This window comes from Pyrus communis, chromosome 16 (assembly GCF_963583255.1).
Source record: "Pyrus communis chromosome 16, drPyrComm1.1, whole genome shotgun sequence".
In the NCBI taxonomy this organism is placed as follows: domain Eukaryota; kingdom Viridiplantae; phylum Streptophyta; class Magnoliopsida; order Rosales; family Rosaceae; genus Pyrus; species Pyrus communis.
In genome coordinates, this window is record NC_084818.1 from 3750340 (window position 1) to 3767726 (window position 17387).

General features: G+C 39.2%; 2 protein-coding genes across 2 annotated transcripts; both read left to right on the forward strand.

Annotated features, from left to right (window-relative positions):
- The first annotated feature begins 6152 nt into the window (after nt 1-6152).
- On the forward strand, nt 6153-6587 carry LOC137721167 (flocculation protein FLO11-like). Its single transcript, XM_068460274.1, has one exon. The coding sequence runs from the start codon at nt 6153-6155 to the stop codon at nt 6585-6587; it is 435 nt and encodes a 144-aa protein (XP_068316375.1).
- Nucleotides 6588-6883: 296 nt separating this feature from the next.
- On the forward strand, nt 6884-8346 carry LOC137719516 (uncharacterized). Its single transcript, XM_068458561.1, has 3 exons — nt 6884-7202; nt 7457-7550; nt 7883-8346. The coding sequence occupies exons 1-3, from the start codon at nt 6930-6932 to the stop codon at nt 8155-8157; spliced, it is 642 nt and encodes a 213-aa protein (XP_068314662.1). The 5' UTR covers nt 6884-6929; the 3' UTR covers nt 8158-8346.
- The last annotated feature ends 9041 nt before the right edge of the window (nt 8347-17387 follow it).

Below are 17387 nucleotides of genomic sequence, written 5' to 3' on the forward strand. Positions count from 1 at the left end.
TTCCTGTAAACAATAAATCATCTACATAGAGACAAATAATTAAGAACTCCCCTTTTTCACCATTCTTCATGTAAACTGAATGCTCGTATGGACATTTCTGAAATCCATTTTGGTGAAGGTAGTTGTCGATCCTTGAGTTCCAAGCTCGTGGTGCTTGCTTGAGGCCGTACAAAGCCTTCTTCAAACGATACACCTTATCTTCTTCTCCTTGTACTTGGAAGCCTTCCGGTTGTTCCACGTACACTTCTTCCTCAAGTACTCCATTAAGGAAGGCTGACTTGACATCTAGTTGATAAATTTTCCATTTATGATGTGCGGCAAGAGAGATTAGCAATCTTACCGTGTCAAGTCTCGCAACTGGAGCATAGACTTCATCATAGTCCACTCCATACTTCTGTTTGTAGCCCTTTGCTACAAGCCTTGATTTGTATCGATCCACACTCCCATCTGCAGTGCGTTTGATCTTGTAAACCCACTTGACACCAATAGCCTTCTGATTTGGTGGGAGCTTTGTCAGCTCCCAAGTGTCATTCTTCTCGATGGCATGGATCTCTTCTTCCATGGCTTTCTTCCAACAATCTTCTTCCACAGCTTCATTGAATGAGAAAGGCTCGTGGTCTGCATACAAGCAGAAAAGGTTGGTTTCTTCTTCTTCTTCTTGTCCATAAATCTCTGTGAGACTCCTTAACCTCACTGGAGTTGAGGAGCTGCCTTCCTCACTAGATGTAGGACCACTCCTTGCAATTCTGTGCACTGGAGTTGTTGTGATTGTTTGAGCAGGCTGTTGCTCAATCGGTGGTACAACTTCTGGTTCTTCAAAATTAGTGGAGACGATCTTCTCTTTACTGACTTCTTTGTTGTTCCACGTCCATGTCTCTTCCTCACTGAAGATGACATCTCTACTAACCACTAGTTTGCCAGTTAGTGGGTTGTAGAGCTTGTATGCCTTGGACTCTTCACTATAGCCCACAAACACACACTTCTCACCTCTATCATCAAGTTTCCTCCTCTTGGCTTCTGGAACTTGAGCATATGCAACACACCCAAAAATTCTTAGGTGTGTAACATTCGGCTTGTATCCACTCCAAGCCTCTTGTGGTGTCATCCTCTTGACACTCTTTGTTGGACATCGATTCAACAAATAAATCGAACAAGCTACAGCTTCTGCCCATAACTCTTTTGGCAAATTCTTCTCCTTAAGCATGGACCTTGTCATGTCAAGGATGGTTCGATTCTTTCTTTCGGCTATCCCATTTTGCTGTGGGGTATAGGCAGCAGTAAGTTGATGCCTAATTCCTTGCTCCTTGCAGTATGCTTGGAAAGCATTGGAGGTGTACTCTCCACCTCTATCTGATCTCACAGCCACAAGCTTGTGGTTACTTTCTGCCTCTGTGAGTGCCTTGAACTCCTTGAAAATTTTTAGGGCAGCTGACTTCTCCTTGAGAAAATAGACCCAAGTCTTTCTACTGAAATCATCAATGAAGGTAATAAAATACCTATTACCTCCATAAGACATGGGATCCAATGGACCACATATATCTGTGTGCACCAACTGCAGTGGTGCCTTTGCTCTCCATGTATCACCAACAGGGAACGATAGTCGTGCTTGCTTGCCAAGCACACAACCTTCACATACTTGGCGTGTGGCTTCAATCTGGGGTAGACCACGAACCATTCCTCCACTTGACAGCAACTTTAGGCCATTGAAATTAAGATGGCCAAATCGAAGATGCCATTTCCATGACTCATCTTCCATTACACCGATGTTGCAGCTTCCAATCTTTGTGTTCAAATTCAACGGAAACATCCGGTTCTTTGACATTCGAACACGTGCAATAAGTTTTCTCCTTGCATTCCTGAGAGTGAGAAGCATGTTCTCCATATGTATAATGTACCCTTTCTGGAGCAGTTGACCAATGCTCAGAATGTTGCTCTTCATACCTGGTATGTAGTAGGTATCGGAGATGTATTCTTCTCTTCCATCCTTCTGGATGATCTTGATCTTCCCTTTGCTTTCAACTGGCAACTTTGAGGAGTCACCAAGACTTACAGATCCATAGGCCCCTTTTTTGAGTTCGGCAAAAAACTCCTTCTTTCCACACATGTGATTGCTTGCACCAGAGTCCAAATACCAAACATCTTGTTGGCTACTGGAATCATGGTGTGCTAGTAAGACTGTAAGTTCTTCATCAGTATTTCCACTTGATTCTGCCATGTTGACATGCTCACCATTTTTATGTGAACATTCATTTGCATAATGTCCATATTGCTTACAGTTGTGGCACTGGATATGCGCCTTTCCTCGAGTAGATCTCCACTCCTGAGACTGACCTTGATTTTGTGCATAGCCTCGACCTCTTCCTCGGGCTCGTCCTCGGCTACGGTTGGATGAGCTCCCACGACGTGAGTTCCACTGCCCACGACCTTTATTTGGTTTGTCAATATTCAACTTTGACTCCAAAGCTTGCTCTAGCGTTGTGGGGCTTGCATTCTTCTGAATGCGTTGCTCGTGAACTAGGAGGGATCCTAGTAGCTCTTCTGCGCTCATCACCTCCAAATCCTTGGATTCCTCAATGGCAGTCACCACATGCTCAAACTTAGATGTGAGTGACCGGAGTATCTTCTCCACAACTCGTACTTCATCGAGTCTCTCGCCATTTCTCCTCATCTGATTTACTATCACAATGAGCCTTGAGTGATAGTCGGAGATGCTCTCCCCTTCATTCATATGAGCAGTTTCAAAATCTGCTCGAAGTGATTGTAACCTCACTTTCTTGACTCGATCTACTCCTTTGTAGATTGTACTGAGTGTATCCCATACTTGCTTGCTCGTTGTTGCTTCTGCAACCTTCTCGAACGTTGAATCTTCCAAACCCTGGTATAGAAGATACAGCGCCTTTTGGTCCTTCTTTCGTAAGTCCTTGAGAATGTTCCTTTGATCCGCAGTATATACGGCTTCTTGCTCGGCAGTGGGTACAACATACCCACTACTGACAACTTCCCATAGCTCCTGTGATCCAAACAATGCTTTGAATTGGATGCACCATCTTTCATAATTTTCTTTCTTCAATGTGGGAACTTGGAGTTGCACTAAGTTGGACGCCATAACTGCTGCACCTGCCAGAATGGTATTCTGGCTCTGATACCAATTGTTGGTATTTGACAGTTTACTAACTCAATACCAAAATATGTGGGTGATAAGTTTACAAACTCTATCACACCTCTTTCACTTTGCACTCTCAAATAAAATTGGACAAAGAAAGAAATAGAGAAAGGAGGGAAGCAACAAGCTTTGGCAAAACACTTGGACTTTGATATATGAAAAAGGTTTACAAACTATTGGAATAAGAAAGCTTACAAGCTTCTTCACAATTGGAAGTGGGATTTGGATGGGATGATTTACAATGCTTGAGAACTTGGGTATTTATAGCAAACCAAATGATTAAACTAAGATTATTTATTACCACACAAAACACATTAATTGCACCTAATAATTTTTATTCAACCATACCTAATATTGCCTAACTTTCCATGCCTAACTTTGACATTGTTTTTCAACAATGGCTAGCACCAACTTGTTTTGAGTTGAATTTCCAACACGATTGGCGAGCCTTATCGGGGCGCGGGAGATGAGTGATCTGCACAATAGAAGGATGCTGGCGGTATAACGTACAGCTGCGAGAACCGCATAACTCGGACGGCTTCCTCCTCTATAGAATACGAGCAAAATAATATCTTCAAATCTTAAGTTTCACCTTCAGGGGTTGTAAAGAAATGCAACGGAAATCATATTCAAATATTTTCTTAACTTCGCCAAGTTTTTCTCATCAGCCAAAACCACAACATCATTAAGTAGTCAAATACAACCTTAGAAAAATGGAAAAACCGAGAAAAAGAGACTTGTTCGGATTGAAGAAATCCTCAGTACTCAATGTCAAATTGGACCAATCTCCTCCTTCCTCTCCCGTTTTTTCTACTAAAACTTGGACGTTTATATAGGTTTCGGAACTAGCTAGGGTTTTCAGTAATATTTTCTATTTCCCAAATTGGGCCTCCCTGGTGGTGATTTTTAGCCCAAACTTGTGCAAAATTTTCTGGGTTCTAATTATCTGGGCCAAGAGTTTTGACGAGAATCGAACGTAAGACCTCCCACTTATAAGTAAAAAGGAATACCGCTAGACTAACCATAATAATGTGGTTCAAATTCGCCTTTGGCGAAAATCGAACGTAAGACCTTCCACTTACAAATGAAGAGGAATACAACTAGACTGTAGTACTAAGTGGCTTCGCAACAAAATTTTAAAACAAAGGAAGAAAATATCTATTTTTGGATGCATTCATAGTAAAATGTGTATATGGCCAAAATTTGTTTATATTCCCTTTTGTTTTCGCAAAGTTCTACTTTCGTTCGTGTGTGTGTGTGTATATATAGATATATTTTGAAAAAAAGGGAGTATTATATTAATTTACATTAGTGGAGGGTAGTGGTAGATTTAGGATTTTAATATTGGGTGGTACGCTAGACGCTCATTGGGTGACGGGCTAAAGACTAGGTCCGTCTAGGTGTATAGGCGGATTTAAGTAAATTCATTCTATATGATATAAATAAGTGTGTATTTACTCTTAAAAATTGTATTGAGAATTTGTGTTTATTATTTAACATATAACACATAAAAATATTAGAATTTTTGTTTTACTAGTTTAGTGAATTTGATGTTATGATATGAAAGTTCAAGTTACGAGTTCGTAGTACATTACAAAATATTTTTCAAAGGCTGTTTTAATTTATAGTGAATTTAAAAATAAATAAAAAAAAGGTGTCAAACATATATGGTATAAAAATATTGGTTGAGTAATACACCCCCTCTTTATTAAATAAAATGTTAAGTTGCACAACCTAATTTGACAACAATTAGTCACTCATTACTACGGTCTGGTGGTATTCCTCTTCATTTGTAAGTGAGAGGTCTTATGTTCGAATCTCATAGATGACGAATTCCATACCAAATTAGGTTGTCCATTATGTGGTTTAGCCCAACCCCCCCCCCCCCCCCCCCCCCCCACATTTAATGTAAAAAAATTTGTCATCTATGAGAATAATTAAAAAAAATTAAGGGCAACCTAAAAATTTTTTTTGACAACAATTAAAATAATAAAAATTAAGGTTGGGGGGGGGGGGGGGGGGGGTGTGGTTGGTCACGTTGGAAATTGAGAGAGAGTTTTTATTCCAAGAACAAAAGATCCATGATGGTCTTCCTCTTTGTCTAAAATAGATCTTTCTTTTTGGTTCAAAGCTTCTGTTGAACAACCATGATGATCTTCTCTCTTCACCACTTGCATAGACCATTGGATGGTCCTCAGAGGTCCTCATAATCGCTTATTTAGGCTTCCGGTGGTCCTGGGACTACTAGGGTCAATGAATGAATCCGCACCTGAAGAAAAGGGCAGGGGAGAGAAAAAGAGAGGATTTAAATCCAAGAAATTGAACATAAATATCTTAACTATCAGAAAAATTCATCACTTGCTTGCTATAATATATTTAGAGGACAATCTACTATATTTCGTTCATGTGTTTCTAATAGTGTATCTTTGTTGTGGTATATAGAATATACCCCATTTGCTATCGAGAGGAAAATCACAACTCCAGTATAATAGGTTTCATATCCTAATCAACCGGCCAAAGTCCACATATGTTATTGAAGTATTTTTATTTAGGTTAAACGTATTGTACATAACAACACAAAATATAAGGAATGATACATATATATATATATATATATATATATATATATATATATATATATATATATCCAAGCAAACGAATAAATTAACAACAGAAAGATATGGGGGAAGCGAAGCCACCTCCCACTAAGAACCAAAACGTGGAGTCTTCCTTTTATACCTAGAAGTTGTGACGCCAATGGAACTCTGAACCATTTTTTATTAACCCTATCCACATTCATGACCTCGAGAATATCAACAGAAAACGAGTCAGAGACTCAGAGCCTGACAAACTAAGGAATCCACTCAATCCTGCCTCCTCCCAGATTTAGATAACGTAGAAAAGGGACGACAGAGATTCATAGTCTGAGAACTAAAAAAGGAGAAGAAAAAAACCATAAGGAATTTCAGTGATGTTTGGTGGAAGAAGCATGGGCGGAGGAGGTGGAGGAGGAAGCGTGTTTAGGACTGTGAGTAGGGCAGCAGTCACCAGAACTGTTGCTGGTGGCCCACCAATTCAAGAACCCCTTTCTTCTTCTTCTTCCAGTTCTTCTGCTGCTGCTAATACCACCACCACCACGTCCACTTCTAGGCACACCCAGAAGCCCAGTTCTTCCCACAACCTCTCTCTCTCCTCACCCACCTCACCTTTTGCCTCGTGCAATATTCCTCTGGCTTCCAATTGTGGCACGCCGGGCTGGCCTTCTTCTCCTCGCTTTGATGATTTTGATTGGGTGACTCTGGATAATGGCATTAGCAGTGAGGATGATGAGAGAGTTTCACGCGGGTTTCTTGATGATTTTGTTCTTGGACCTGTTCCTTCCAAGGATGAAGTTCACAGTGCTGTCTCTGCCCTTCAACAGTAAGCAACTCAATACTCTTTTGTCTCAGATAACAAAAACCCTTTATGTTATTTTACTTTATGTGTTTTAGAGCCGTATGTAAATTAGTTCAGTTGGTCAAGACAATTTTCATGCCCTGTTGAACTTATTAGAATTCTCTTGCGTGTAAATTAGATTTGTTTATCATCTTGTCATAAAAATAATTTTTACGCTGACATATGTGGGTCAGGTTAGTTGATGAGGACAGCTGTGCATGACCTATTGCATTCGAGTTTGAATCTCGCACCCCACAACTTAGATTAGTTTACCATCTTGTCGAATGAAAACAACGATTAACTGCCTGCCTTGTTGCATTTTATACTAATCATGCCTTGTTTGATGAAATGGGGTTTTGTGATTGGTAGGGTTATCAGTCCCTTCATCAGGGATAAGTTTGGTTCTGAGTCAGACAGCGCTGTGGATGATCAAATTACAAGGGCTTCTGCTGGGTTTGTGCACCCAGCATCTTCAGCTGGGTCAGAATTAGATCGGATGGAGCCCTCTGCCCATTTTTCTAATAATTCAAAGATGTTGCAGTCTTATGGTTCTGAAAGAGTTTATGATGCTTTCCATCTCTTGCAGACCGAGTCTTCTGTGCAGGTCCCTTTCTTTGTTGACCATTTTATTTTTACCAGAACGAGTCTTTTTTTTCATATATTTTTTCTCAATTTTATTTTGAATTTATTCAGACCATTAACTCTCTTAAAAAAAAAAAATTTGCAAATTATTCCAGAAAGCTGTTCTTTTTTTAATTTCTATATTGCAGAGGATGCAATATAATAGCACCTGCTTTGTATTGTCTAATCTCATATGAACTTTTTATAATTATGTCTTAAGGGTTTTTTGTTGAGCAGAGAATGGTGATCTCCTTGTCATCTGATAGGGCGGTTTGGGATGCGGTAATGAACAATGAGGTGGTGCGCGAGCTCCGGGAATCTTTCTACGCAGGTTGGTATGATTTGGATTTCAGCAAGGACTATAATCTATAGACTATAGTTCATTGAATTTATATAAGGAAGATATTCTAGCATTTAATCAAGATTTGAAAAATGTTTTTTGTTCGATGTTGATGCCTCTTTTACGTGTTTTCTTGCTGGCTTTAGTTAGATGAAATTATAAGTTAGAGCAATATACTAGAAAATCCAAAAGAGAGCAATATACTAAGCAGCTGGAAAGTATGTAACAGTTGAGAGTGAAATACCTTGTCAATGCTGAAAGGTTGAAGGAATGTGCTCGTGACTTATGTTAGGTTCGATGTGAATTTTTCATCATATACGCAGATGAAGACAATAAATCCGAGAGTCCAGATGAGAATTCTGATGATAACGATAAAACAACAAACATTGTCAAGTGGATCTTTCAAAATACCATGGCAAAAGTCATGGAAGCAATCGAGAAAATTACGAAGGTCATGGGCGACTTATTTCAACCTCCAAGCAGGGAAAACGCGAAAGCAGAACCCAGCAATCGCTTTGAGGACAGGCTGAAAAAATCGTTCATGCTCTCCGTTGTGGTCCTGTTGATTGTGGTGGTTACTCGAACCCACAAGGCTTGACCCTAATCCGACGACATCGCTAGCATATCTCCATTGGATGACTTGCAGTTGAAGTTGTCCACTCCATTGTTAGGCATTCTATGTTTCAAACTATGTTTTGTTATAAACTTCCAGTGCTTGGTACATTGGAGTTAGCAAGTTGCCTCCAATGTGGGGATTTATGGATATTAGCTATGGTTTTTTGTAATATTATCAGTATTTTTGCGTTGCCACCTGAATCTTTTGGTAACAATTGCAACCGAATCGGTAATTACCGAATAGTTGAGGTCCAACTATGCAATTTTAATTTTCTTTTTCTGGGATGCACTTGAAAGGCCAAGTACGTCTAATCACTAGGTATCCGAGTTCGAATTCCCTATGGTAGATTTATCCGAGTTGAAGTTCCCTACCTGTAGATTTAAGTAGATTAAAATATAGCTTTGTTATAGGGCGAGCGCAAAACAAAGGGTTGTTCCTTTGTGATCAAAATGTTACATGTTTGAGTTGTAGAAACAACTTTTGGTAAACCTGCGTATAATAGACGTCCTCCCTTGACCCTCACGAAGTGGAAAGCGTTATTGATTTGAGGTCGCCTTTTAGAAGCTTTGTCAAACAGAAAATTGTGATCTACACTATACCTTTCCATGCAAAAAATAAAACTGTTTAATCACATGGACTCAGTAAAAAGAAAAAAGTTATCCTGAAAGAGATGGATTCACTTGAAAAAACTTCAAACATTAACTGTTTAACCACATGGAGTCAGTAAAACTGTTTAGCCAGATGAATTTTTCTGTCTGACCTACTAATTTTTACCTACAACCGCTTACATTTCATTACACTTGGCACCTTCAGTCTTCAGTAATTCTAGCAACATATTTACTCCTCAAGATTTTCCTCTACATATCTACCATTTCCAGCTTTTTCATGTGCATAATTCCCCCATTACACTTCAAAATGCACCTAATTTTTGTAACATCCCTGCATTCAATTCCTGTTAATCACATTTAGGAGGGAATCCACATCAGGAATTACAACAGCTCGCTCGCGTAGCTCTCTGAGAACGGTGCATTTCTTCTCTACAGTGTTGGCTACCACAACATCTTGATTAGACTTGCTATCTGAACCAGGTGCAACCTGCGTATCGTAAGCACAAAAATGAACATTATGTTCTCATTCATAATACTTGAATCTAGCTCGTACTCGTGGGAGGTCAAATCTAATGAAAAACTATTCTGTGCCGGGCAGATGACACGAAATCATCGTTCTTTGGATTGTGAAACAGAAAGAGCAAGTGGTAAGTAAACTAAACGTTATTGAACTTGATCACGGAATGATTAACATACATATAACCAGACAAAGATGATAAAAAGTTTCTATAATCGTGCTTTTCTTTCAGTTTAAGGAAAGTTAATGGCTGTGACTTACATCATAGAAGGTATCTCCTAGCCTCAGCTTGACTTTTCCGCTCTTGTAAACTAGCATTTTACCCATATATCCGGCAGGCAACTCTTCCAAACTGCATCCCTTCTCTGGAGCACCCGTGCTCTCCAGTGATGTTGAGCTTCCAGCTTTGTCTTTGCCCGTGGCAGTAGCTGCTGGCTTCGAAGTCAATGGCAAAATGGAAGGAAGTTGAATGAATAACAACTTCGCTTTCTCTTTTTCCTCCTGTCAAGCAAGTTTAGTAACAGCCAATCAAATATATCACTCTGTTTAGTGTTTAACATTGTTACATCAGAAATAAGTTACTAATCCAATACGCACCAGCAGCCCGAGTTCTGAAGCAGGATTTATAGTGCTCTCATCATACTCTTTTTCAGCATCCTCCCCAAATTCACTCTCATTAAGGATTTCTAAAAGCAAAACAAAAGATCAATGAATTACAAGATGGCTATAAACTAAAAGTGCCATTAACTGCATAAGGAAAGCCGAAATGGTTTTCAGCTTTCAAAAAGAATACCTGGGTCTCCAGAGTTGGGTTGCCTGAGAGGGAGAGTAGTGGGATAGTATGTGTTCTCATAATCCTGCAGAAGCACCAGAGAATCGTTTGTGAGAGAGCAATACAGAGAGAGAGAGTGACGTAGCTGTTGGAGTTTTAAACACTGCATGCATAGAATCACATATACACGATGACATGCATACGTAAATACAATTGAACAACTTACCTGGAGAAGTGCTCGACATCAGCAAGAAGGGATATCGGGAGTCTTCTACACTCAGCAGCTATATCCAGCTAGAATAGGGTTTGCTCAGGAAAAGGGATAGCGCTGTGAGTGCAGGGACGTCCCAATATATAGCCAACCATCCTAGGTATCAGGCCTATCAACTGATACCCGGATTGCTACACTCATTAGGATTCAATACAGTCCTATTCCATTATGAACTCTTGTCAAAACATGATAAGGTTATCTGATTAGTTTGCATATATGTTAGGACTCTCAATCCCAGCCAATTAAGTCCGAAACCTTCTCAACTTGATAACTTAAAACTAAGCTACAAGATTGATGAGAACTAGAAGTCATTCTCCTTGACACTCACATCTTACATTCTCCCACTTGAGTGTCCAAGAAGAATGATATTACATGGGCTAAGATTGAGGTGATCACAAGTCCCCGAAAGCTGCAATTACACCTTTAACAACCTGTCACTTATGGCTTCGAATATAGAATCATAAACGCAGTATGTAATTTCTTCTACATGTGCGCGTTATGATTACCAATACCTATACCATAAGCACTGTGTTGTTTGACAGAATTCGAAATTTTCAGGTTGATAACCAAAATTCAACTCCTGAACTGAGCCTCATACAAAAGTATGGCTCATATCATTATTATAGCATAATATGAGAATCAAAACATTATGGAAGCATTCAGTTTAAACGGAAAGGAAACATACATAACACAATGAGTTTACTACTCCCACTCATTAACAGAATCAAAGTCCTCTCGCATTCCCATGTTGTGAACATGTTTCTTGAACACTCCCACTGGTAAGCCTTTAGTCATTGGATCAGCTACCATAAGATCCGTTCCAATATGCACTATGTTTATCAGCCCTTTTCTGACTTCATCCCTTACGCGCAAGTACTTGATATCCATTAACCTGCAAGCAATGGACCTCTTGTTGTTTTTAGAGAAGAAAACTGCAGCCTTGTTATCACAGTAAATAGTTATCGATTTTTCAACTGAGTCTACCACCTTCAGTCCCATAATGAGGTTTTTCAACCAGATTGCTTGTTTGGTGGCAGTGTAGCAACCAATAAACTCAGCCTCCATAGTTGAAGAAGCAATCACCTTTTGCTTGGAGCTTTTCCACGAAATTGCACCATCAGCAAGAAGAAAAACGTATCCACTTGTAGACTTTCTGTCATCAATGCAGCCTGCCAGGTCTGAGTCAGAATAAGCCACCATTTCCAACTTCTCAACCTGCTGGTACACCAGTGCAAGGTTCCTTGTTCTTTTTAAGTACCTTAGTACTTTCTTTGCTGCAGTCCAGTGAGAAGTACCAGGATTAGACTGGAAATGACCTAGAACACTAACTGCAAACCCTAGATCCGGCCTTGTGCATACTTGAGCATACATGATGCTGCCAACAAGTGATGCGTAAGGCTTGTCGTTCATTCCATTTTTTTCGAGATCGTTTTTAGGGCATTGATCCAGGCTAAACTTATCACCCTTTGCTATGGGAAGCTCACCACCTGCGCACTTTTCCATGTTAAACCTCTTCATGATTCTGTCAATATAAGATTTTTGAGACAGCCTCAGCATCCTTTTCGATCTGTCTCTCTCAATTTCAATGCCAAGGACGAAATGCGCTTCACCAAGATCTTTCATTTCAAAGCTCTTGGTTAACATGGTCTTAGTGGTGTGCAAAAGACTCAAATCTGAGCTTGCTAAGAGAATATCATCTACATACAAGACCAAAAATATGAATTTCGTGCCACTGACCTTGAGATATATGCAGTCATCAATCTTGTTTTCTTCAAAACCAAAAGCAGAAACCACTTGATCGAATTTGATGTACCATTGTCTGGATGATTGCTTTAAACCATAGATTGATTTGTTGAGTTTGCAAACCATAGTCTCTTTCCCTTTCTCCTCAAAACCTGGTGGTTGAGCCATCAGGATTTCTTCATCTAAAACACCATTAAGGAAGGCCGACTTTACATCCATTTGATGTAATTCCAAGTTGAAATGGGCTGTTAATGCCATGATCACCCTCAAGGAGTCTTTGGATGATACTGGTGAGAAGGTTTCATTATAATCGATTCCTTCCCTTTGTGTGAAACCCTTAGCTACGAGTCTAGCTTTATGTCTTTCAACCTTTCCCCTTGCATTTCTTTTGGTTTTGAACACCCATTTACAACCAATGGGCTTAGCATAGCTTGAAAAAGGCACCAAAGTCCAAACCTGGTTTTTCTCCATAGCTTCAAGTTCTTCAACCATAGCTGCATGCCATAGACCTGCTTGTGAGCTATTGATAGCTTGATTGAATGTTAAAGGATCATCATCATCTCCTATGTCATATTCAGTCTCTTGTAAACACACAAAATCAGGTCGAATTACCGGTTTTCTTTGCCTGTTTGACTGTCTAAGAGGCAATTGCACTTGTTGCAATGGTGGAGCTTCTGCCTCAGGAATTTGGCTTTCGGGGACTTGAGGTTCAGGACCATAAGCATGCACAGTTTCAGAAAAGGACATAGTGTTAGCGGATGAAGAAGTTGGTAGAACAATTGGGAGAGTGATCAAGTTTGCTTGAGTGCCAAGTAACGATGCATCAGATTGTGTAGAGGGCTGACCATCTTCATTTTCAATTTCTTCGAACTCAGAAGTGCTATGATGCACTGTCTCTTCTTCCAAATCTTCAATAAACTTGGCATTGTTTGTCTCCTGAATTCTAGTGTGAGAATCAGGACAGTAGAACTTAAAACCCTTGGACTTGTCTGCATACCCTATAAACCTGCAAGTAACAGTTCTCGGGTCCAACTTCCTTTCGTGAGGATTATAAAAACGTGCTTCAGCTCTACAACCCCATACATGGAAATGATTAAAGCTTGGCTTCCTTCCTGTCCAAGCTTCAAAAGGTATAGTTTTGACAGACTTACTTGGAACCCTATTGAGTGTGTAATTGGCTGTTCTAAGTGCTTCTCCCCACAGAAAAATGGGAAGTGTAGACCTCGAAAACATAGATCGAATCATGTCCTTGAGGGTTCTGTTCTTCCTTTCTGCCACTCCATTTTGATGTGGAGTCCCTGGAGTGGTGTACTGAGCAATGATCCCCGAGCTTTCAAGATAATATGCAAAAGCTCCCTTGTGTTGTCCAGTTTCTGTGAACCTGCCAAAATACTCACCACCCCTATCCGATCTCACTATTTTGATATTTTTCTCTAGTTGATTCTCTACCTCAGTTTTATATGTTTTAAAACAATCAAGAACAGAAGATTTTTCAGATATTAGATAGACATAGCAATATCTGGAGAAGTCGTCAATGAATGTAACAAAATAAGAGTTCCCACAGATTGTTTTATTTGGAAAAGGGCCACACACATCTGTATGAATTATTTCTAAGAGCTGGTTGCTTCTTGTGGATCCTAATTTCCTGGTGTTGGTCATTTTACCCTTAAGACAATCAATGCAGTTTGGCAGGCTTAGAAAATCGAGATTTGGAATGAGATTTTGTTTAGTTAAAATCATAAGTCTTTCTTTGGATATATGTCCGAGCCTTTTGTGCCAAAGTATAGGAGAGTTTTCAGTTGAAGATAATCTTTTGGAACCAATGTGACAAACTGTGAAACATTCATGTAAATAGTTACACTGCAGTTGCCACATATCACTGTGAAGTAAAGCATAACCAAGCAAGGTGTCTAATTTATTCGAATGAAAAAGTTTTACACTCTCATTGTCTCCAATAAAAGTATAACCTGATTTAACTAATTTAGAAGCTGAAATCAAATTCCTTCTCATAGAAGGTACATAGAGTACTGGACTTAGAAACAAAATAAAACCAGAAGAAAGCTTTAAAGAGACACTGCCAACAGACTCGACTGCAACCTTGCTCCCATTCCCAACAAAAACATTGTAAACTTCATTTTTTCTCTCCTTTAGGTTTGTGAATCCCTGCAAGGTATTTGTAATATGAATCGAGCAACCAGTATCAAACCACCAACTAAAAGGAGGAACATAAATCAAATTTGACTCGAAACAAACATAAACATTAATTTCATTACCTTTCTTAACAAGCCAATTTTTAAAACCAATGCAATCTTTCCTTAGATGACCAACTTCTTTGCAGAAATAACAAGGCTTTGGTTCTTCAGAATTAGCTTTAAACTTTTGAGATCGATTAAGGGGGTTAGCATTTTTAAAAGAAGAAAAATGTAACATTTTCTTCTGCTTACCAGCAGGCATAGGAAACTGATCAACTGCAACACGTTTGCCCTTTGCAGTAGTGTGAACAAGATTCACAGTCTCCACCTTGTCAGTTGATAATCTCAACTCCTCTTGAGCACACATGGAAATCAGATCATCAATGTCCCAGGTTGCTTTCTGAGTATTATATGACACTTTTAGCTGACCATACTGTGCAGGTAATGAATTCAACGCCATATGCACTAGAAACTGATCTGTAATTGGATGCTCAAGTTCCTTCAGCTTTTGTGCAATGTCTGACATCTTCAGTATGTGTTCTCTTACGTTACCAACACCATCAAACTTCATGGATGTCAGTTTTGTGAGAAAATTCCCCGTTTCAGCTTTCTCGGACTCCTTAAATTTGTTTCCCACTGCATCAAAAAATTGTTTTGCACTATCACTCTTTGGTATGCCACCTTTCACACTGCTTGTCATGGCCCTCCTCATAATCATAAGAGCCATTCTGTTTGCCTTCTCCCATTGAGCAAACTTTAGTTTTTCATCTGCTGTACTTGTAGCTGTTATTGCTGCAGGTTTGTCTTCCCTTAAGGCCAAATCGAAATCCATCATACCAAGGGCTATCTCCATGTCATCCTTCCATCTTTTGTAGTTGGATCCAGTTAGCGTTTCAATATTGGAGAAGTTAAGAGAAGTCATAGCTGGAGAAGTAACATAAGCTTTAGTATTTGTTCTCATAAGTTCTTCATTAAGAGTTCACGATATGAACAATTAATGGCATCAGAAACATATAATACCAGTTGCATCTTTGGATCGCAAAACTGATTATATTAGATTTTGCATAACCAAAATACAAAATTCTCTTTAGCGATACAATTTTAACACTTTTGAGCAGATAAAATTGCATCAATTTTAATTTTGTATTTCACTTATACTCCAATTAAACATGACTGAATATTAGAATTCTTTGGAATTATCTTAAAACATATTCATCATCAGTTTAATCATTCTGTTCAATTTTGAACTGATAATTTGAATCATGATACAAACACTTTTGAGTTGAAATTGGTCATGATCCAAGATTCGACTGTCATATCATGTATTGACAGTAGTTTGATTCTTCGAAATCTGAGAACACAGCTTGTGCTCCTGGAGAAGAATTTGCAAAACATGTACACACACATATATATATAATTCTAAACGTGATGTATGTCATTGAATAGTTGATAACTGTATTAGCTTTATGTGCGGAAGTCTTATGTCAGGATCGTGCAATCACTCAATGTTTACTCGTGCGTGAAAGGATTCTAAACACGACAGTGTGTGCTCTGATACCACATGTTGGAGTTTTAAACACTGCATGCATAGAATCACATATACACGATGACATGCATACGTAAATACAATTGAACAACTTACCTGGAGAAGTGCTCGACATCAGCAAGAAGGGATATCGGGAGTCTTCTACACTCAGCAGCTATATCCAGCTAGAATAGGGTTTGCTCAGGAAAAGGGATAGCGCTGTGAGTGCAGGGACGTCCCAATATATAGCCAACCATCCTAGGTATCAGGCCTATCAACTGATACCCGGATTGCTACACTCATTAGGATTCAATACAGTCCTATTCCATTATGAACTCTTGTCAAAACATGATAAGGTTATCTGATTAGTTTGCATATATGTTAGGACTCTCAATCCCAGCCAATTAAGTCCGAAACCTTCTCAACTTGATAACTTAAAACTAAGCTACAAGATTGATGAGAACTAGAAGTCATTCTCCTTGACACTCACATCTTACAGTAGCGACATATATGCCGCGTGTTCTTACCCAACATTCTGTATTCTTGACAGTGTGAAGTGGTTCTGCTTCTGGATCGATAGCATCTTCCATGGTTACATCCGTTTCAGCTTCAGTAGAGGCTGAAGGAAAAGTTGAGAGGTTTTGCTCATCATCTTCAGAGTCCTTGAGAACTACGCTGCCGCTTTTACCATCATTGCCGTCCTTTACAGCTCCAAATGTTCCGATAGAAGTTGAGGACGCACCTGCTCCTCCAGGACCAAACGCAACTTGCAGTGAAGCTGCAGATGAACAGAAAACATGAACGGAAAGCGAATCCAGGATAATCTAAAGCAACTATTGTACTCGACACATTTTCGGATAAGTAACATTATAACCAATCTCGTAGTTATAAGAAACCATGTTGAATCTAAAGACGGCATGTGATACGCCAAGTTAATATGCAAGCAAAGTTAATGAGAAATTACATCTCTTTTCGACTCCCCGTCTTCTCTCCTGTAAATTCAAGAACAAGAATCAATCATGTTCAACTAATCTTATAGAATTGAAAGAAATCGAGAGTTATCAAATATCACATTCTATCCAACACATTGTCAAAGCAAACTAGACATCATGGGAAAGTAAGAATAATTCCAGGTTATTGACTTCAGAACAACATTCCAGCTGCACGTAATGGCAAAACATATTATGTTTCCATTTCTAAACTAGTCTATATACGGGCACGGCGACTCAAACTTGAGAGCAAAAAAAAATGCGAACTTGAATGCAAAAAGGATGAGCACATTTTTTTCGCCAATTGGCCCAACCCACGTGTGCAAACCATCTCCTTTTACCGCCAAATCCAAAAGTAAATTATTTTTCTTTCCGTATCTTTTATATGTCGAAAATTAAAGTCCAAACCCTAAACCTCCAAAAAGGAAATTACCACATTATGATTGTCCAATTTAATACCATACGGTCCGTACCAAACACACCCTATGACCAAATCGTACGCTTGACCCCAACCAGCCTTATTTAACTTTTCAAAAAAGCCAAAAGCCACTTAATCTCCTTTTTTTTTTTTTTTCTTTTAAAGAAAAAAAACCCA

Excerpts from the sequence above, each read along its gene's own strand:
- LOC137719516 (XM_068458561.1), top strand. The coding sequence starts at position 6,930 with ATGCCTTGTTTGATGAAATGGGGTTTTGTGATTGGTAGGGTTATCAGT. Across the intron at positions 7,203-7,456 it reads AGACCGAGTCTTCTGTGCAG|AGAATGGTGATCTCCTTGTC; the intron begins GTCCCTTTCTTT and ends TTTGTTGAGCAG. Across the intron at positions 7,551-7,882 it reads CCGGGAATCTTTCTACGCAG|ATGAAGACAATAAATCCGAG; the intron begins GTTGGTATGATT and ends TCATATACGCAG.
- LOC137721167 (XM_068460274.1), top strand. The coding sequence starts at position 6,153 with ATGGGCGGAGGAGGTGGAGGAGGAAGCGTGTTTAGGACTGTGAGTAGG.